The following is a 16,078-nucleotide window of genomic DNA, read 5'->3' on the forward strand; positions in this document are numbered from 1 at the left end:
CGGTCATGAACTGAACCTGAGGAAATGGGTCAGGAGTTGTGTGGGCAAGAGGGAAGGATGAGAGCCGTTGGAAAACAGAGAGTGAATTATATTTGCTTGTTTAGATTTTTTATTTTTAAAAAGATTTTATTTATTTACTTATTTATTTATTGAGAGAGAGAATGAGTCGGGGTGGAGAGGGAAAAGGGACAAGCAGATTCCCAACTGAATGCGGAGCCCGACACGGGGCTTGATCCCAGGACCCGAAGATCATGCCCTAAGGCAAAATCAGACACTTAACCGACTGAACCGTCCAGGTGCCCCTATATTTTTCATTTTTATTTTTAAGTAATCTCTACACCCAACATGGGGCTCAAACTCACAACCCTGACATCAAGAGTCACATGCTCCTCCGACTGAGCCAGCCAGGTGCCTGGCATTTTTTTTTTAACATTTTTTTTAAAGATTTTATTTATTTATTTGACAGAGAGAGGGAGAAAGATCACAAGTAGGCAGAGAAGCAGGCAGAGAGAGAGGAGGAAGCAGGCTCCCTGCTGAACAGAGAGCTCAATGCGGGGCTCAATCCCAGGACCCTGGGATCATGATCTGAGCTGAAGGCAGAGGCTTTAACCCACTGAGCCACCCAGGCGCCCCTTAACATTTTTTTAATAAATAAATACAGTGGAAGCAAAAAAAAAGAAACAGTACCAGCAGAGTGTTGAGTGTGGTGGTTGACTGACAGATGCACAGAGGCTGTGGAAGTTCAGAAGACAAGTCTCCCACTCGAGACTCAGGGAAGGGTCTCCAAAGATGATACCTAGTCTGGTATCCGGTAGCATTTTCTCCCATGGAGAGGAGAGGGAAACGCCTTCCAGTCATAGAGAGTAGCAACTGCAAAACTCAGAGAGAGGAGAGACATTTAAGCAAATTCTGGAACTGTAAGGGATTCCCACTGGCTGGAAGGTAGGTCGAAATGGAGGTGTGAGCTGGAGTTCTGCCAATTCACCTGCCTTGTGACCTTGGATAAGTCATATAACCTTTCTGCAAACCAGTCCCTGAGATATCCAAAGATACTGTTTAATAAGCAGTTCTATGGAGCATCCTCTGTAAACCAGGCACTGTATCAGGTTGTGGGTAAATGGCTTCCAATAAAAGCTACAAATTCCTGCTATCAGGAAGCCTATGGTCTAGGGTAAGAGACAGACACTGTACAATGTGTTATGCAAGAGTTACGAACAAAGCACTGCAGAGAAGGAAGCAGTTAATGCTGCTCAAAGAAGAAGTGATGATGGGATGCCTGGGTGGCTCAGTTGGTTAGGCGTCTGCCTGCGGTTCGGGTCAGTCCTGGGATCGAGCCCCTCGTTGGGCTCCCTCCTCAGCAAGGAGCTGGCTTCTCCCTCTCCCTCTCCTGGCCACTCTGCCTACTTGTGCTCTCTCTCCATCTCTCTGCCAAATAAATAAGTAAATAAAATCTTTAAAAAAAAAAAAAAAGGTGATTTTAAGAAGTGATTAGTAGATGTTCCACCAAGTGGAGAGAGAAAGAAAAGCACTTCAAACTGAGCAAAGCCAAGGAGCAGGAAAGAGGCAGTGACACATTTCTAGAGCCACGAGGCCCCGAGTGGCGGTAATATTGTAAGTTCAGGGTGCGGGGAAGACGTGATCTGTGACTCCAGCCTGAGACACGTGCTCTTTACGCCCAGTCAGGGTCTTCTAACCCCCGACCAGCATTCCGCCTTCGAGGAGCTCAGCTGCCTCATCTGTAAAAAGGAGGCAAGGAACCCCCCCACACACACCTCCAGTTTTTAGAAGTAACTGAGGCAAAGCGGTGGGCGATGCCAGAGTTTGCAAGATCCGGAACCACGCCTTCCTCCCGCCCCTTTCTCCCCTGGGTACCTCCCCTATGCTCCCACCACCTGCCTCCTCCGCTTCTTCCCGACCCTCTTCTAGGGCCCGCCCGCCTACTCCGGCCCCTCCCCAACGGCCACACCATATTCCGGTCCTTCCCCAAGAGCCCGCCCCCTCTTCCGGTCCCTCCCCCGCCCGAGGGCCCGCCCCTTCCCGCGGTCCTCCCCGCTACCCCGGGGCCCGCCCCTTCTTCCGTTCTCTCCCCCTCTTCCGGTCCCTAACTGAAGCTCCACCCCTTCCTCTATGCCGTCTCCCGCCATCCCCATTGGTGGAAAATCCAAGCCGCCCCTCAAGTTGCGGGGAGAAATGCTCCAGGTTGCCTGTCCCCGGAAGTAATGCTCGAAGGGCCCTCCCCTGAGGAAGTGACGACGGGAGTGCCCTTGACTAGCGGGGAGGGCCGGGCTGTGCATCCCTCCGCTCGCGCTGCAGGGAGGTAGGAGGCTCGTGGGGGTGGCTCGAGGTGGTGTCGCGGCGGAGACACGCTCCGGGCCTGTTCCTGCGCTGTCCGGCCGGCCGAGCGGGCCGAAGCCCCGGGCGGGGCGGGGGGCGGCCTCTCCGTTGAGCGGGATCCCCGGTGGCGTCCGATTCCCCAGTCCCTCTAGACAGGTCCTTTCTACTTTAGAACCCACACACACACACACTTCTGTTCCTGTTCCTCGAATTGTCGCGATTCCTCTTTCTTGATCCTTTGACAATCCCCTTTTCCCGTAATTCCCCACTAAAATGCCTGTTGAATGAGTAATAAAGAATTTGCAGACGGCCTTGGGTTCCAGTGTTGACTCTCATTTAACAGTTAGGTTTCTTTGGGCATGTCACATTACCTGAGCCTCGGAGTCCTCATCTGTGATGCGAGCAATACTGTAGAAAAACCTCCTCCAGGGTGAGCTGGCAGGACCCTATCGTGTATAGGGCACTTGGGGACGGGGATGGACTTGGCCCTTAGCAGATGCCCCGTAAATGTAGGCTCCTCCCTCGCTTCTGTTGTAACTCCTCGCACATCCTGATTTCGTTTTCGTTGTCAGCCCAGTTTTCCTGTCCTGATTTGCGATTCCTTCTGCTTTTTGATTCTCATTCTTCACTTAACCTCGACTCCAGAAATCTTAGTATCATTTCCTGGCATTCTTCCTCACACCCTGAATCTTGAGCTGCCGCCCCCCAGGACTGCCCAGATACCTTTCTTTTCCTGATGTGTTGACTTCCTGCGCTCTTCCTGCCTTTTTCCCTCACAGATGGCTCAGCGACTTCTCCTGAGGAGGTTCCTGGCCTCCGTCATCTCCAGGAAGCCCCCTCGGGGTCGTTGGGCACCCGTCACCCTCAGGACCCCGCAGTGCAGTCCTGGTAACCTGACAGTAACACCCAACCAAGCCCGGTCAGTGTACACCACCAGAGTGTGCACAACCACCTTTAACATCCAGGATGGACCCGACTTTCAAGACCGAGTTGTCAACAGTGAAACACCGGTGGTTGTGGATTTCCATGCACAGTGAGTCCTGGGGGTCAGCAGAGGACTGGGGTGTTTCTCGTGCAGGAATTTGTTGAGTACCTGTTGTGTCTCAGTCCCGCGTTTCATACTTCTCAGACATAGTCTCATTCTGAAGACCACCCCTCACACTCAAAGACTGAGTGTAGTCTGATAGGATGATAGGACACAGACTAGTGAACAATCTTCAGAGCTCACTGTTACTGGAGCTGAGAAACACTCACGTTCTGTATCTCACTCCCCAAATGGCTCAGAGGCCCCTTCAACTTGGACCAAAGCAGGAAAAATAGGACGGTCACATCATCTGGCTTTGGGTGGACACCAATTCCTGGCCTTGCAGATAAGCTGATTTTTAACATCTTGCCACCAAAGCGGGAAAGGGCTGGCAGAAAGTTATCATTGCACCATAGTGCTGCCCAAGTACACGGGGGATGGGCAGGGTTTTCTTTTCAGTGCTGTAGAAGTGGGTTGTAGGAATAGTTAAGCGCCTGTAGCCTTCGGATTGTTAGCATGGCTTTCCTCACTTCCAGACTTCAGGTCCTGACTAGCCAGCTGGCCACAAAAGAACTTGGACAAACCCCTCAGATTGAGGCCTCCTGGTGTAGGCTGGGTTAGAAGTTGGGAGACCTTCTGGGCAAATCTCTGACAGATTGTTCTGCTTTCTTTCCCATTCTTTCTCTCTGACTCACCGTGTTGCCTTGCACAGGCCGTTAGATGTCCTTGTGCCTCCCCTTCTTCACTTAAAATAGATGAGATCTTGCAAGCTGGGTTTTTAGGTGTTGTGAGTTCAATTAATTGAAATCTCTGACCAGAAAGGGTTTTTTAAAGGCTGAGACTTAAAATAAGGGTCGTCAGCCAGGGGCTCATGGCCAGCAGAGCTTTCTCCCTTCCTCGTATAGCAAGGAATTCCAAAACGAATGATAAGTGGGATGATGCCTCATTTTCTTCTCTGACCAGAAAGTAAGACGTGAGTTTGTTTAGTGCCCTGGAGATGACAGCCTGTCGTCGCGGAGCTCACCACCCAGAGGGGCGCCCCTGTGATGAGTGCAGGGCCAGCATTGACCCAGGGCCTGGGGATCACAGAAGAACCCAGGGCTCAAAGAAGACATTTGAAGGACAACCTTGGGTTGCAGTCCCAGGATGCCTGTCAGACTCTAGGACTTTGCCTCCAGGACCTGTATGGTCCTTAGTTTCTTAGGAAGGTGTTTTTCTTTGTGGGGTTGAGGGCTCTGGGCAGTAAAAACAGAGAAGATCCTGGCATAGTGACAAGGATGTTGGAGATGCTCCCTAGTACTGGCTTCTCCTCCCTGTGTTTCTGGGCCGGTGAAGTGTGTGAAGTAAGTCCGCATTTTAGAGATCATCCTGAGGCCCCAGAACCGTCACCTGGCTGGTGAGGAGTCTCTGTTTGAACCCCCAGATCTTTTAACTTCAAATCTCACATTTTCTGTATGACAGTGTATTTCTCTATTGTCTTCTGATGCGGACTGTGTTTTAGAAGCCCGGGTCCTCTGCAGATTCCCCCTGCTGCGGAGTACTGGCTTTATCGTTTGGCATATCATCATTATAGGTTCATAGTCGCCACACACACAGCTGAGAGGGGCAGAAGGCCCCTCGGCAAGATGTAGTTCAAGGGAGGGTTCTGGGGAGACAGAAGATCGATTGCTGAGCGCTCCTGTGACTGCACACTTTCTCTCTCCCCTTGTCAGGTGGTGTGGTCCGTGCAAGATCCTGGGGCCAAGGTTAGAGAAGGTGGTGGCCAAGCAGCACGGAAAAGTGGTGATGGCCAAGGTGGATATTGACGATCACACAGACCTCGCCCTAGAATATGAGGTATGAGGTGGCAGGGGACTGCCCCAAAGCCGCTGGTGTGGGGGGTGCTTGCAGCCCTAGGGTAGCTGGGGCAGGACATGGCTTGGGGGCCACCAGTAGCCAATAAGGGGCGTCTCAGTTTTTTCTAGCGCACTCAGTTCAGAGTACTTTGCGGATGTGGCCTGTTGAGGTCCCTTTACCACCTTTAGGAAGTGGAATGTGTGATTCAAAACACCAGCTTATTCTCTGAATCTTGGGACATGGATGCGTTCCTTCATTCATATATTCACCCGTGCTCGTATTTAATCAGTAGTTATGTGGGAGCCGCGCCACGTGCCGGGCATTCGTGACTCTGGCACAAGGAAGACGAATTCCTTGTGTGCAGCACTCATTTGGCATATCATCATTAGTCTAGCAAAAGAACAACAGGCAGACATTTCATGTCACGGTGTGGTGAGGAGTGCTGAGAGCAGAGGTGCGGAAGAGACTGACTGCTGGGGCGGTGGTGGGGAAGGAGGGATGGTTCCCACTAGGGGGGACCTCTGAGTGGGCCCATGGAGGATGCATGAGAAGAAGGGCCAAGTGCACAGCGCACAGTGAGACAGGAGGGAGTCCAGCGTGTTTCGCTGGTGTGTGTGTTCGGTGTCTCTTAAATGCCAGGTGCTGTCTCTCAGTTGTTCGTAAGGCAGTGGACAAAGGAGACAAAATCCCTGCCTTCGTGGAGCCTACATTCTAGCTGGTTTGTTTTTTCTTTAAGGTTTTATTTATTTGTCAGAGAAAGAGTGGGTACACAAGCAGGGGGCACAGCAGGGAGAGGGAGAAGCAGACTCTCCACTGAGCAAGGAGCCCGATGCCGGGCTCGATTCCAGGACCCCGGGATCATGACCTGAGCTGAAGGCAGATGCTTAGCCAGTTGAGCCACCCAGGCATCCCTCTAGTATTTTTCATGGGTGGTTGGCACACTTTTTTTCTCTAAAGAACCAGGTTTGAGGCTTTACGGGGCATTGGTCTGTGTTGCAGATACTCAGCCGCCATTGAAAGCAGCCAGAGACCGTGTATAAACAAATGGGCGTCGTTGTGTGCCAATAAAACTTTATTCACACAATTGGGCAGCAAGCTGGGTTTGGCCAGTGGGCCATAGTTCACTGATCCCTGCTTTAGATGATATGTACTGTGGGGAAAAGTAAATCAGGAAGAGGAGGTGGGGCTAAACATGGCGCTGGGGAGGGATTCATTTTTTAAAGGGTGGATGGTGGGACACTGAGCTGTTTCTGTGATACATGCGACTCTGATCTCGGGGTTGTGAGTTCAAGCCCTGCATTGGCTGTATACCTTCCTTTAAAAATAAGTAAGTAAATAAATAAACAAATAAAAAGGTGGGCTCAGGAATACCTCTCTGAGAAGCTGACATCTGAGCAAAGACTTGGAGTAAGGCAGTGAACCAGGCAGCTGTTTGGAAGAGCAATCTAGGCAGAACAGACACCAAACGCAAAGGTCCTGTGGTCAGGGTGAGCCCAGTTTGCTCACAGAATAGCAGTGCCTATGTGCCTGGAGCGGGAGATGCATGGGGTGTGAAGGCATCCTCCTGGCCTCGGAGACCAGGCAGCTAGAGAAAGGGAAGAGGTGCACTGTGGCTGGATGGCCAGTGTGGAGAACTGAGCGGGGAGTGAGAGCGCAGGCCGCTGGGAAGTAGAGGGGAAGGGGTTGGCAAAGCCATGATGAGGATACTGTTCTTATCGAGCCGAGGTCATACTTGGTGGCCTGTGGTCAGATCTGGTTCCCCGACATATTTGACCTGGACTTTGGGTTCTTTTTTTCTTTTTTAAGATTTTATTTATTTATTTGACAGACAAGAGATCACAAATTGGCAGAGAGGCAGGCAGAGAGAGAGAGGAGGAAGCAGGCTCCCTGCCGAGCAGAGAGCCTGATGTGGGGCTCAATCACAGGACCCTGGGATCATGACCTGAACTGAAGGCAGAGGCTTTAACCCACTGAGCCACCCAGGTGCCCCTGGATTCTTTTTTCATTTCACATAAAAATCCAAATTTCTGGTTCTCCTGAAGATCTGGCCAGACTCAGCCCCCATCCTTCCTTCCTTCTGGGCAGCCAGTGACTAGAAGAGGGGGCCTGTTCTCTTCCGAGTTTGTAAGTCCAGGTTCAGCGCTCACGAGACCACCAGGTAGCGGTGCGGCCTCCAGCCGGGATGAGGATAGGCTGGCCGCCTGTTGCGCTAGGGTGGGAGTGGTCACCCACGGAAACATCTGCTCCAGACGGAGGGACAGATGCTGGGCAGGCAAGGCCACCGATGAGCACTGCAGGTGGGGAAGGAGGCCTTCCTGAGGGAAGAGTCTGTGGCACTGGGCTGCTTACACGGGCTTGGTGGGGAGGGATGACTTGCTGTTTTTGCGCTTGTTTTGTTAAATAAACAATATCCCCAACATGGGGCTCGAACTCCCAACCCCAAGATCGAGAGTCATGTGCCCTACTGACTGAGCCAGCCAGGTGCCCCGAGGCTATTTTTCTGAAGCCCTCCCACCGACCTGTCAGTCCAGGGGGCACTTACGGGCCGTTGAGATGCCCCCGTCTTTCTCCTACTTGTCCATCCCTCCCCCCTCCGAGGCCAGCATGGGGCACAGTGATCCTCATCACGGGGATGAGCTTGGGATTGGAGCAGCTAGAACATTCCCCAGGGTGACCGGCAAGTATAAGGTGTCACAGGCCAGTCCCGACACCGCAGCAGTCAGCCCCAGCCCGTGGAACCTCTCAGCAGACACACCCTGAGCGCCAGCCGTGGTTCAGCAGCTGTGGCTAGCTGGTGCGGGCTGGCAGAGTAACCCGTCCCCACCCGCATTCCGGGAGCCTGGTGACGCCGGGCTGGCCACCAAGGTCCTGTAGTCAGGCCTGGAAAGTGCATGTAAGAGAAGACCCCGTACAGGATCTCATCGCTCCTCCCTCTGACCACTGTCCAGGTCACTCGGGAGGACCTCAGGGCAGCTGGGCCTGCATTAACTGGTCCCGGCGTCCTTGTTTTGCCCGGCCCCGGGCAGATGTCACTGCAGTGCTGCAGAAGCTCCAGCCGGGGTTGTCCTGACCCCTCCCCTAGCCCTTCCTTCCTTCCTTCACACCTGTTCTGGAAGACAGCCCGAGGAAGAAGTTTCAGCCGAGAGATCCCTAGCACCTCCTGAGACCGCTTCCTCCTTTTCCAAGTGGTGGGTGCACATGTGGGAGACAGTACTTTAACTTATATTCAGAGAATTTGGCGCCTCTCCCCGAGCTTTCCTGAACTCCCCCTCGCCCCCCAATCCCCTCGGCCCCAGCGCATGCCCAGCACACACCCTCAGGGTGAGTCTCCTTCCTCACACAAATGCTTGCCCCACACCTCTGCTTCGGTCAGCTGCCCTCCCAAGAACTCCACTGTCTCAGAGGAGAAGGAAGGGAAAGCCTGGGGGCCTTGGGGTTTCGATGCCACCACCACCACCCCCCCCCGCAACCACCCTGTTGTGCACTGCCCTGACTTGGCTGAAAAAAAGCTCTCTGCTCACCCAGCTGCCCTCCCAAGAACTCCACTGTCTCAGAGGAGAAGGAAGGGAAAGCCTGGGGGCCTTGGGGTTTCGATGCCACCACCACCACCCCCCCGCAACCACCCTGTTGTGCACTGCCCTGACTTGGCTGAAAAAAAGCTCTTTGCTCGCCCAGCTCCTCGTCCCCACTGGATGGCCGGGCGTTCCCTGATCGTTCAGACCTTGCTGGCTACAGGGGCAAAGAGCAGATGCAGGTGTGGGCCCTGGAGCCTCTGTGCTCTCCTTCAGGGCTTCTTCTGACTTCCCACTTGAAGCTGTTCTCCTTTTGAGAAGAAGACCCTTTAAAAAGCAGTGGAAAAACAGCCAGGTAATAAATAATAAGGAGGAAAAGTCACCTGTCATCTTAGAATCCCAATACAATCATTGTCACAATTTGGGGTGATTTAAGCTTTTATTTGAATTTTTTCCCTTTTAATGTTTCACATAACCTCATAGAACAGTTCATTGGGTAGTAATATTTCATGGCTGGAGAGCATAGTACTTCAATTATTACCATACCCCATACTTTGAAAGTATTCTAAATCAGTGCCTCACAAACTTTCATATGATCTGGGATATTGTTTAAAAGTAGATTAGGAGAGGCGCCTGGGTGGCTCAGTGAGTTAAGCCTCTGCCTTCAGCTCAGGTCCTGATCCCAGGGTCCGGGATCGAGCCCCGCATCAGGCTCTCTGCTCAGCAGGAAACCTGCTTCCCTTCCTCTCTCTCTGCCTGCCTCTCTCCCTACTTGTGATCTCTGTCTGTCAAATAAGTAAATAAAATCTTCCAAAAAAAAAAAAAAAAGCGGATGAGGAATCAGTAGGTCTAGGAAGAGCCGAAGACCCTGCTTCCCCGCAGGCTCCTCAGTGACCACTAACAGCATGTGGAACCAAACATCAAGAAGTAAAAGTTCCAGGGTGCCTGGGTGGCTCAGTGGGTTAAGGCCTCTGCCTTCGGCTCAGGTCATGATCCCAGGGTCCTAGGATCGGGCTCTCTGCTCTGCAGGGAAGCCTGCTTCCTCCTCTCTCTCTGCCTGCCTCTCTGCCTACTTGGGGTCTCTGTCTGTCAAATAAATAAATAAAATCTTTAAAAAAAAAAAGAAGAAGAAGAAGTAAAAGTTCCAAAGGCCTCTGCTGACCTTCTAGGGGGCATTCGAGGACTCTCACCTGGTGGTGTCCCGTCTCATGGGTTTTGACAAGTGTGCAGTCACGTGGACCCACCGTCACAATTCTGTACAGAAGAGTTTCACCATCTTAAAAGTCCCTGGTGCTCCACTTTCTCTTCCCTCCTCCCCTTGGGCCCCTGGCAACCACGGATCTTTTTACTGTCTCCATAGTTTTGCCTTTTCCAGAACGTTGCATAGTTGGATTAGTTTTTTTGTTTGTTTTTTGTTTGTTTTGTTTTGTTTTTAGTAGGCTCCATGCCCAGCTCCAAGCTCAGAGCCCAGCGTGGGCCTTGAACTCACAACCCTGATCAGAACAAGACCTGAGCGAGATCAAGAGTCAGACACCTAACTGACTGAGCCACCCAGGCGCTCCTGGATTTGATTTTTTTTTTTAAGATTTTATTTATTTATTTGACAGACAGAGATCACAAGTAGGCAGAGAGGCAGGCAGAGGGTTGGGGAAGCAGGCTCCCTGCTGAGCAGAGAGCCTGATGCGATGCGGGCCTCAATCCCAGGACCCTAGGATTATGACCTGAGCCAAAGGCAAAGGCTTAACCCACTGAGCCACCCAGGTGCCCTGATTTTTTTTTTTTTTTTAAATAATATTATTTTTTTGCCTGGGGCACCTGGCTGTTTCAGTCAGTGGTGTATGTAGCTCTTGATCTCAGGGTTGTGGGTTCAAGTTCCACACTGGGTGCAGAGATGACTTAAGAAAAAAATAAAATCTTAAAAAAGTAATAATCATAATAATAGCCTTTTACAAGAATCCTCCCGCATCCAGCAGCTTCTCATTTGAAGTATGGAGTCAGCCTTTCGGCACCTCCCCACCTGCGCTTCCTTGCCCTGCCAGGGCTCAGGAGCTCCGAGGCCAGCTTGGGGCACGGTGAGACATCAGGGACAGCAGTGTCAGACCCCAGCTCCACCACTTGGTCACTTCGCTCTCAGGCCTCAGTCTTCTCATCTCTAAGGTGACCCCACCTTGAGGCACGAATTCATGAGGTCTTGTCCGCAAGTGGTTAGCATCTCCCTGACACTTGAGGACCCCCAGTACACAGCGGCCTCACCGCCGGTCATATTTTCCTTTGCGTTAATTCTGCAGTTAGCAGAGGAGTCCCCGACCTGTGTGACAGCTGGCACGGTCCCTGTGCCTTGGTAGGGCCTCATAGATGGGGGGGAGGGGAGGCTGGGAAGTCTCTGCAGGATCCTTGAGTTCCGCAGCAGTGTGGGGCTGAGCTGGAGGTCAGTGGGGATAGACACACACGTGCATGTGCGCACACGGACACACACACACACACACCCCGTCCCGAGGTCTCAGCGTCTCTGGCCCAGCCTGGGAGGCTCCAGGAGGCGGCATCACAGAGCAGGAGGAGCAGCGCGTCTCGGCGCATCCGTTCGTCCTCCTCCAGCTGCTCCGGCAGAGTGCAGAGGGAAGCAGCGGTCCTGTTCCCCTGCGGCCCCTCTTCCACTTGGATCACATTCCAGAGGAGTGTGCCAAGGACCCGCGCGTTTCCATTTAAGGCCGTGTTTACAAGCACCGACCGCTGCTGATCTGTGAGCCACACTCGGGAGGCAGCAAAGCCACATCCTCCTCCTTGCGGGGAGGGAAGCCCAATCCCAGCCCAGGTACTCCAGCCGTGTCCTGGAAAAAACAGCCTCTGGCAAGCGTGCGGCTGTGTGCACTCGTCTAATTTAGGCTCCCCCTCCGAAGAGCACCCTTGGTCAGTAAGGACTAGACCTTGGAATGTCTGCTCTATGTCTGCAGCGTGGCTGTGTCTGTGCATTTGCACGGATGTGAGCATGGTAGGACTGGTCTGGTGTCCCTAAGAACTGACACCACTCCCAGCCACCCCGGCCAGTGTAGTCCTACTTAGAGGACACGTAAAAGCCATTAGACCCCTTCTCATGCACCGGTGTATAGTTTTTATGCAGTTACAGAAATGGGACAGGGTGGAATCCAGTTAGGGCTTGAGCCTTGTCCCTCAGTGGAGTGGCTGGACTCCAGGCGCCGTAGCTGCCCTCACAGGCCACTAGAGGGCGCATAAGAACACAGCTCTGGGGGCACCGGCTGGCTCTATGTGCCTTTTTTTTTTTTTTTTTTTAAGTATTTTATTTATCTGAGAGATGGGGACAGAGATAGCGAGGGGGAGGGAGAAGCAGGCTCCCCACTGAGCCGGGAACCCAACTCGGAGCTCCGTCCCAAGACCCTGGGATCATGACTGAGCCGAAGGCAGACAGACGCCCAACCAACTGAGCCACCCAGGTGCCCCCAGAGTGTGTGACTCTTGATCTCAGGTTGTGAGTTCAAGCCCCAGTTTGGGTATAGAGATTACTTAAAAAAAAATAATAATAATAAGATCTTTTAAAGATTGGGACGCCTGGGAGGCTCAGTGGATTGGGCCGCTGCCTTCGGCTCGGGTCATGATCTCAGGGTCCTGGGATCGAGTCCCGCATCGGGCTCTCTGCTCAGCAGGGAGCCTGCTTCCTCCTCTCTCTCTCTCTGCCTGCCTCTCCGACTACTTGTGATTTCTCTCTGTCAAATAAATAAATAAAATCTTTAAAAAAAAATAAATAAAATAAAATAAAATAAAAGATAAAACACGCAGCTCCATGCCTGCTTTGAGGCATCCCATGGTACGATCCAAAGCAAGTCTCCCTGGGCGCTGGCCTGTGCCTGGAGACAGGGCAGGCTGCCCGCTGGATCTCTACCCTTCATGCCACCTCACGTATCACAGTCATGAACAATGAGGGCAAGAGCCAGTGGTAGGACCACAAACCAGGGCACACGCATGGTCAGCCCGCTGCCACGTGGGTCTCCCTGCACATTCCCTCTGCCACCTGCATCAGCCCCAGGACAGTCCTTGACGGGGTTTCACGGGACTCATACGAACAGGGACCACATCATCTCCCCTCCTGTCTATCCACCCAGAGCCTGTTAGGGGAGGAGGGCAAGGCCTGCCATGGGAAGTCTGGGGGGTGCGTGGGGGCAGCCCCCCAAGACTGGAGAGCGGGCCAGTGTGGCCTTCGGTTCTCTTGTAACTGACCTGGGCGCCTTTCGAACTCCCAAGTCTGGCTCCCCAGGATGACTCATGGGCAGGACGGCACTCGGAATTCAGGAAGACTCGGTATGTTTGTGTAAATTGCTGTTGTTACTTTGTAGTTAACATGTGTAAGAAAAGAATGTTTATCTTGTTCTGTTTATCCATTTAAAAAAAAAAAAAAAGTCTACAAATGTCAGGCAGGGAGCCCAGGCCGCAGAAAATGCTCGATGCCACAGCAGGCAGTGGGTCTCGTGGACGTGCCATGGAATCTGTACGGGTCCCCCGAGGGAACTTGAGAAAATGCTTCATAGGCCAAGAATGTTGCCCTCGGTCCCCCCTGATAAATAAACATCAGCTCATATATGGCTGAGCCCTTCCTCCCACACTGTCCAGTATGAGTCAGTGACTTTCTGGACCCTGCTGGCCATTCACAGCAGCGAGGGACGGGGCCTGTTAAGACTTTTCGGACACGCTCTCTGTGGCCATTTGTTGACCGTCCCTGCGTACCAGGAGTGGCCAGGTCTGACCCTCAAGGGCCCTGCCAGGCGCTGAGACTGCTCCCCTTACCCGGGGCAACCCCCGGACCTGGAACGGGTGCGCTCAGTGGCTCAGTTGTGCGGATGGGAACAAGGAGACGGAGCAGTGAAGGGGCTTCTGCAGAGCGGCCTGGCTTCAGGTCCGCCCTTTCCAGAGCCTGAGCTCCCAACCACCCAGCTTTATCTGTGAATCTTTCATCTCTGTCCTAAGCCTTGAAGGTCCATCCTGTCGCCCCCATTTTACGGAAGAGGGCGCCGAACCCCTGAGGGCCAGGACTCAGACCCTCACATCTCCACGCCTCCCCCGCACGAGGCCGGATTGCCCCTCGGGGAGCTCCCCCCCCCCGCCCCCCGCCCTGGCCTGCAGCTGTGTGGGCTATTTTCATCCCTCCTCCATGGCAGCCAAACCACTGGGCCAGTGAGTCAGTCCTGCGGTTGGGGAAGGAAGGGGACCGCCGGGAGCCCACAGTGGAAAAGTCTTCCCAGCGGGTGAACCTTCAGGCCCTGCGGCACCCCTGCACCAAGGGAAGGGGCCCCGCCCACCGCTTGGGCGGTCACTGCCCTCCGTACACCACCAGCCTTCACCACAAAGCCTGGGGAACGGCCGTTGAGAACAGTCCGTCGCCGGGTGACCTGGTCTCCCTTCGTCTCCCCCACGTAGGTGTCAGCTGTGCCCACCGTGCTGGCCATCAAGAACGGGGACGTGGTGGACAAGTTCGTGGGCATCAAGGACGAGGACCAGCTGGAGGCCTTCCTGAAGAAGCTCATTGGCTGACCAGCAGGGAGGAGGCCTGGTCGCCCTCGCCCCCTGAACCCCCATGGTGCCAGGAGGGTCCCCGATAGAACTCAGAGCCCTTCTGTGTTGGCCCTTCCTGCCTCCTCCCTTCTGTCCGGCCCCTGCGGGCCCGCGCTTCGGAGACCGGGCCCCCAACCACGGGAGCCTCGCGAGCTTCCAGCCCGGCTGAGTGCCAGAGGAATGGTGCTGCTGCTGATCTGGGGGCAGCCGCCTCCCCCCCACACTGTCCTCTGTCTGCTCCCACAGGGCTAGTCCGTTCTCCCGGGATGCTGGAGGGAGCCCCAGGCCAGCTGGCAGTGACCGCTCGGCCCGCATCTCCCTGGTTCCTTCTGATCCACGCCCCGGTGCCTGGCCCGTCTTCCTCCTGCCTTTTTCTTTCCTGCTGCTGTTTTATAAAAAGGAAGAAGGAAAAAAGAAACCCAAACAAGTGAGAGTAATCTATAATTCTCTCATTTTTTGTAGGTCTGTAATAAAGAACTTTATGTGATTCCCTTCTACCTCCTGCTCTGAAGAACAGACCCTAGGCTCCACGCTAAATTACTCTGGAGCCACCGCCCCCCAAAGAGCCACCTCCCTTCCCCCCGGGCACAAGGGCAGAGAACATGCACATGGGACAGGAGGAGGGGATTGTCCTCAGACCCCCTGCCTTGGGAGGCCTCACTGTGAACAAACTGGACCAATAAAGCTAGGGGTTTGCACCGTTGACAACTTCCATTCTATCTGGGCTCTGGAAGCACTTAGGACCCCTCCCCAGGCTGGGCTTCTGTCCCTGCTTCCTGTGACTCCGCCACCCTCTTGCCCTTGACCGGTACCGCCTTCACGTGCAAGTGAGGCAAGAGGGTGCTTACTGTCCCCGTTACACAGATGAGGACACTGAGGCTCCTGGGGTCCAGAGCCAGGGTTTGCATCCAGAAATTGTCGCCCCTGAAACCTGCACTCCTACACCTGATCCACTTGATGTTTCTCGGCCTGCCTTCACCGATGGCACATGGCTGTACCCCGGGAAAGCCTGACCCCTGGGGGAGCTGGGCCATTCTTCTGTGTATGCCACAGGAACGCCTGAGCCCCTGGGCCAGCCGCTCTGTCCCTTCTTGTTCCCAGCTCCCTGTAGCCCATGGAGGAAGATGCCAGGCCACCAGGCTTGCCAACCAGAAGAGCCCATCCTCTGTCTCCCTCTTGGGGCCGAGCTGCCCTTTGGCTCAGTTGCCTAGCGGAGGTTCCAGCTACCTGGGAACCGTGGGGGCTTGACTGCAGGGGTGTCCTGTCACCCTTGCCCTCGGCCCTGGGGTGCCGTGTCTCCTCCTGGGTGCATTGTCCTCAGTGGTTTTCGGGTTGCTATTGAACGTGCCCAGGTCATACCACGGTCTTAGAGGGGTTTGCGCCAGCACCGCCTTGGGAAGGCTGCTGTGGCCGATGGGAGAGCGGGGCTACCTCAGAAGCAGCCCCTGAAAGACCTCAGACCCAGGATCTGTCAGGCACACAGAGGGGAGATGAGTCAGCAGCTGGCATCTGCCAAGGGAGGCCGAGAGCTCTGGGAGGGTGGGCAGCAGCCGCCGTGCTCCGAGGGCGCTAACTGGGTGCTGCCCACCCCCACCACGGCTGCACAGGCTCGGCGTCCTCATCCTCGTCCCCCTCTACTCAGGAGGCCCCCTCGGGTTGAGAGCCTCGTCCAAGATCACGGAGCCCACAGGGCACACCTCTTCCGTCACGGTACAAAATGTAGTGTGTGATCTTCGTCCCAGAGCCGACACACTGGTGGCTCGATTGACAGGAGAGACGCTGACGCGGAGGTTGAGTTACTTTCCAAGAGGCC

The 16,078-nt window shown here is 54.1% G+C and overlaps 1 protein-coding gene across 2 annotated transcripts; it reads left to right on the plus strand.

Moving 5' to 3' along the window:
- Positions 1–2,122: 2,122 nt before the first annotated feature.
- TXN2 (thioredoxin 2) lies at positions 2,123–14,968 on the plus strand. Of its 2 annotated transcripts, none has more exons than XM_082740271.1 (4): positions 2,123–2,317; positions 3,114–3,367; positions 5,071–5,194; positions 14,131–14,968. In XM_082740271.1, exons 2-4 carry the CDS (start codon positions 3,114–3,116, stop codon positions 14,242–14,244), a joined length of 492 nt encoding a protein of 163 aa, XP_082596397.1. In that variant the 5' UTR covers positions 2,123–2,317; the 3' UTR covers positions 14,245–14,968. The 2 variants fall into 2 exon arrangements, with proteins under 2 accessions (XP_082596397.1, XP_082596398.1); XM_082740272.1 differs by having other exon boundaries at positions 2,170–2,317; positions 14,728–14,968.
- The last annotated feature ends 1,110 nt before the right edge of the window (positions 14,969–16,078 follow it).

Source organism: Mustela nivalis (assembly GCF_964662115.1).
Source record: "Mustela nivalis genome assembly, chromosome: 7".
Taxonomy (NCBI): Eukaryota; Metazoa; Chordata; class Mammalia; order Carnivora; family Mustelidae; genus Mustela; species Mustela nivalis.